The following is a 2,768-nucleotide window of genomic DNA, read 5'->3' as shown; positions in this document are numbered from 1 at the left end:
TCATGAAAACACGTAACCCTTAGTTAATCTTCATTCACTTGCTGAGAAACAGCAAGGATCTTAGAGCTGATCCCCACCGGCTTCCGTGGGACCCAGCTCAGAACCCTACAGGGAGAACCCAAACTTTGCAAAAGGCCCTTCCTTTTGTCAGCATGCGTGGGTGGGTGCTTCTGAAGCCCCCTCCCCAGTTGCTCCCCCACCCCCCCGCAAATCAATATATCAGATCTTCTCCGACTACAGGTTTGTCCCTAGTGATCTGTAACTCCGTAAGTTTTTCACAAATTAGAGGTTTTTACTGGGAGTTGCCTGAGTCCCTCAAGGCACCAAGACTGTAATAATGAGCACATTTGACACACGTTGAATCACACCTTGTCCGGTCTGCTCTGACAAACCTGCAGGGGTTTTTCACCGAACCAAGGGTCTGATGACCTCCTTGGCCCCATGTCAGGTTTCTTATTGGCCTCCCAGGATTTAGGGGTAATAAATCTGACTCTGTCAGACTACAGGTTTGTTCCTGGTGGTCTAGAAAAAAAAATGATAGGCAGGCAGGCAGGCAAGCAGACAGACAGACAGATAGACAGAAATAGGAAGAGTTGTTTTTTCAGTTCAAAGGCAAATTCTTTTGCTATTAAGGTACTTCGAAAGCACAGATTGAGATATCTAACTTTCTAGTTTAATTACTCAATGATTTTTACTAACTTTTATGTAAGAATGGATATATTTATAGACAGAAGAAATAAAGGATTCCAGCAGTGGGTGTGTGAAGACCTCTTGGAGAATTCATTTTCAGAGAACAGGTTTTTTTTTTTTTTTTTTTTTTTTGCACTGTGCAGCTTTATTAACCATTCAAGTACAGTAGCATCTGGGAAGATCGGGACAGAATTGGGATTTAAAAGTGAACAGATATTCAGCATCTAACAGTTTGGAAGAAGCCACTACATACTCTTTGCACAAACATGTTTTCACAAAGCCAATACAGTACTAGCTGTTAACCCAGGACGCCAGGTGCACTGAAGTAGAAAAGATGCAACAAGAAAAAGTAGCTACATTAGAAAGACTTCAACACTTTAGAAAAAGAGTACAACACTTTCCGTTTCTCCCCTTTAGCCCCGAAAACAACATCATACAATCTGGATCTACCTATACAGTCCTACATCAGCTTCTAGAAGATTTGTCAGGAGGGCAAAAATAAAATGACACTGGCCAGTACAGTCTTTGGATATTTGGGCAGGGGAAGGGGAGAAAGTCAGTGCTCAGAACAAATTAGTCAGCTTCAGTTTCATCAGCAGGATCTTTGGATTCTTTGTTCTTCCGCACTTCCTCAACGTGCTTGTCCTTCTCCCGCAAGCGCTCCAGTTTGGCAGCCATCTGGGCCTCTCGGTTCTCTTTGTTGGCCTCCATTTTGTGGGTCAGCTTTTCTTCCGCCATCTTGCTGAAGTTGTTGTTCTCCTCTATGGCTTTCTGAAGCACCTCCTTCTCGTGCTCCCGCTTCTCGGCCAGCTGCTTTAAGACCTCGGCTTCGTGGGACTTGCGTCTTTCTTCTGCAGCTTCTAATTTCTTCTGAATTTCCTCCAGGGAAAGATCCTTCTTCTTAGGAGGGGAAAGGGGGAATTCTGGGACGGATTCTTTTGATCGAGGGCTGAGAATCAGCTCAAAAGCCTGGCCTGAGGCACGTTTCTCCAGTTCTTTCACCTGGATATCAGAAGAAGCCATGGTGAACAGAAGACAAGAGACTGGCAGTGTATTCTACACAATCCACTGGCAAGGAAAACCCTGCTCGGTCCGAGCCGCCTGGCCACACTCTGAACAGGTTTTTTTTTTTCCCAGAGAATTCTTGATCCCCTTCACAAAAATAATTTTACTGCTCTTTTATGATTATATGAGTGATGCATCTTGACCCTTTTATTCACTAGATAACTTCCCCCCTTTTTTTTATAATCAGGCAAGAACAGAGGAGACAGCCTGGTTAGCAGACTTCCCTGCCCCCCTCAAACCACAATGACTGAAGATCAGAATCCTCTGATAATTTATGCTGCTACTTTAGGATCCAGTTTCATTCTACAACTGGCTGAAGGATGAAATGAACTAAAATAAACTGAATTGAATGGAACTGAACGGAACTGAACGGAACTGAACGGAAGGGAAATAATGTGATTTCCAGTATACTTGATGCCTTAAGGATAGAGCATCTACCTCACTTACCTTCCTCCCAGGGGACCCAGCACAATGACCAACCCATTCAAGACTCAGAGTGCATGGCCATTGGATTTTACTACCAGCAATCTATGTAATCTACCCTGGTTTTACCAGGGCTGAAAATACCTCTGAATTGCATTTAGAGAGAACTATAAGCTCATTGCCAAAGCACATAACTTCATTCAAATATACCTTTATTTCAGTCAGATGTGAGAAAAAAAATTCAGGTAACAAGCCAGAAAGGAAATGAAGGACCTGAATATACTGAACACCAGTTTTCCCCTGATTTACCTGGTTTCTCCTTCCTCATTCCATTGACCATTTCTTCTATTCCCATCCCCATGATTTTTCTAGTATCTGTTGGACATTTGCTAATGCCAGTCAACATGCTAAGCACTGTCCATGCATTGTCACACTGGATCCTCACAGCGGGGCGCCACTATTCACACCACTGAACAGAGGAGGAAAGAGACTCGCTCAAGGCCACCCCACCAGTCATGTTTGAGCCACATTCTACTCCAGCCTAACCTCCAAATCTCTCTGAACCCACGTCATCATTTACCGCAGTGGTA

General features: G+C 43.9%; 1 protein-coding gene across 1 annotated transcript; it reads right to left on the bottom strand.

Annotated features, from left to right (window-relative positions):
* Positions 1 to 798: 798 nt before the first annotated feature.
* LOC118021895 (stathmin) lies at positions 799 to 1,817 on the bottom strand. The gene has a single exon (XM_035022394.1). The coding sequence runs from the start codon at positions 1,711 to 1,713 to the stop codon at positions 1,264 to 1,266; it is 450 nt and encodes a 149-aa protein (XP_034878285.1). The 5' UTR covers positions 1,714 to 1,817; the 3' UTR covers positions 799 to 1,263.
* Positions 1,818 to 2,768: the final 951 nt, after the last annotated feature.

This window comes from Mirounga leonina, unplaced genomic scaffold (assembly GCF_011800145.1).
Source record: "Mirounga leonina isolate KUSES-001 unplaced genomic scaffold, KU_Mleo_1.0 Mir_175, whole genome shotgun sequence".
NCBI lineage: Eukaryota > Metazoa > Chordata > Mammalia > Carnivora > Phocidae > Mirounga > Mirounga leonina.
The sequence above is the reverse complement of the archived record's forward strand: the minus strand, read 5'-3'. Positions and strand labels throughout refer to the sequence as shown.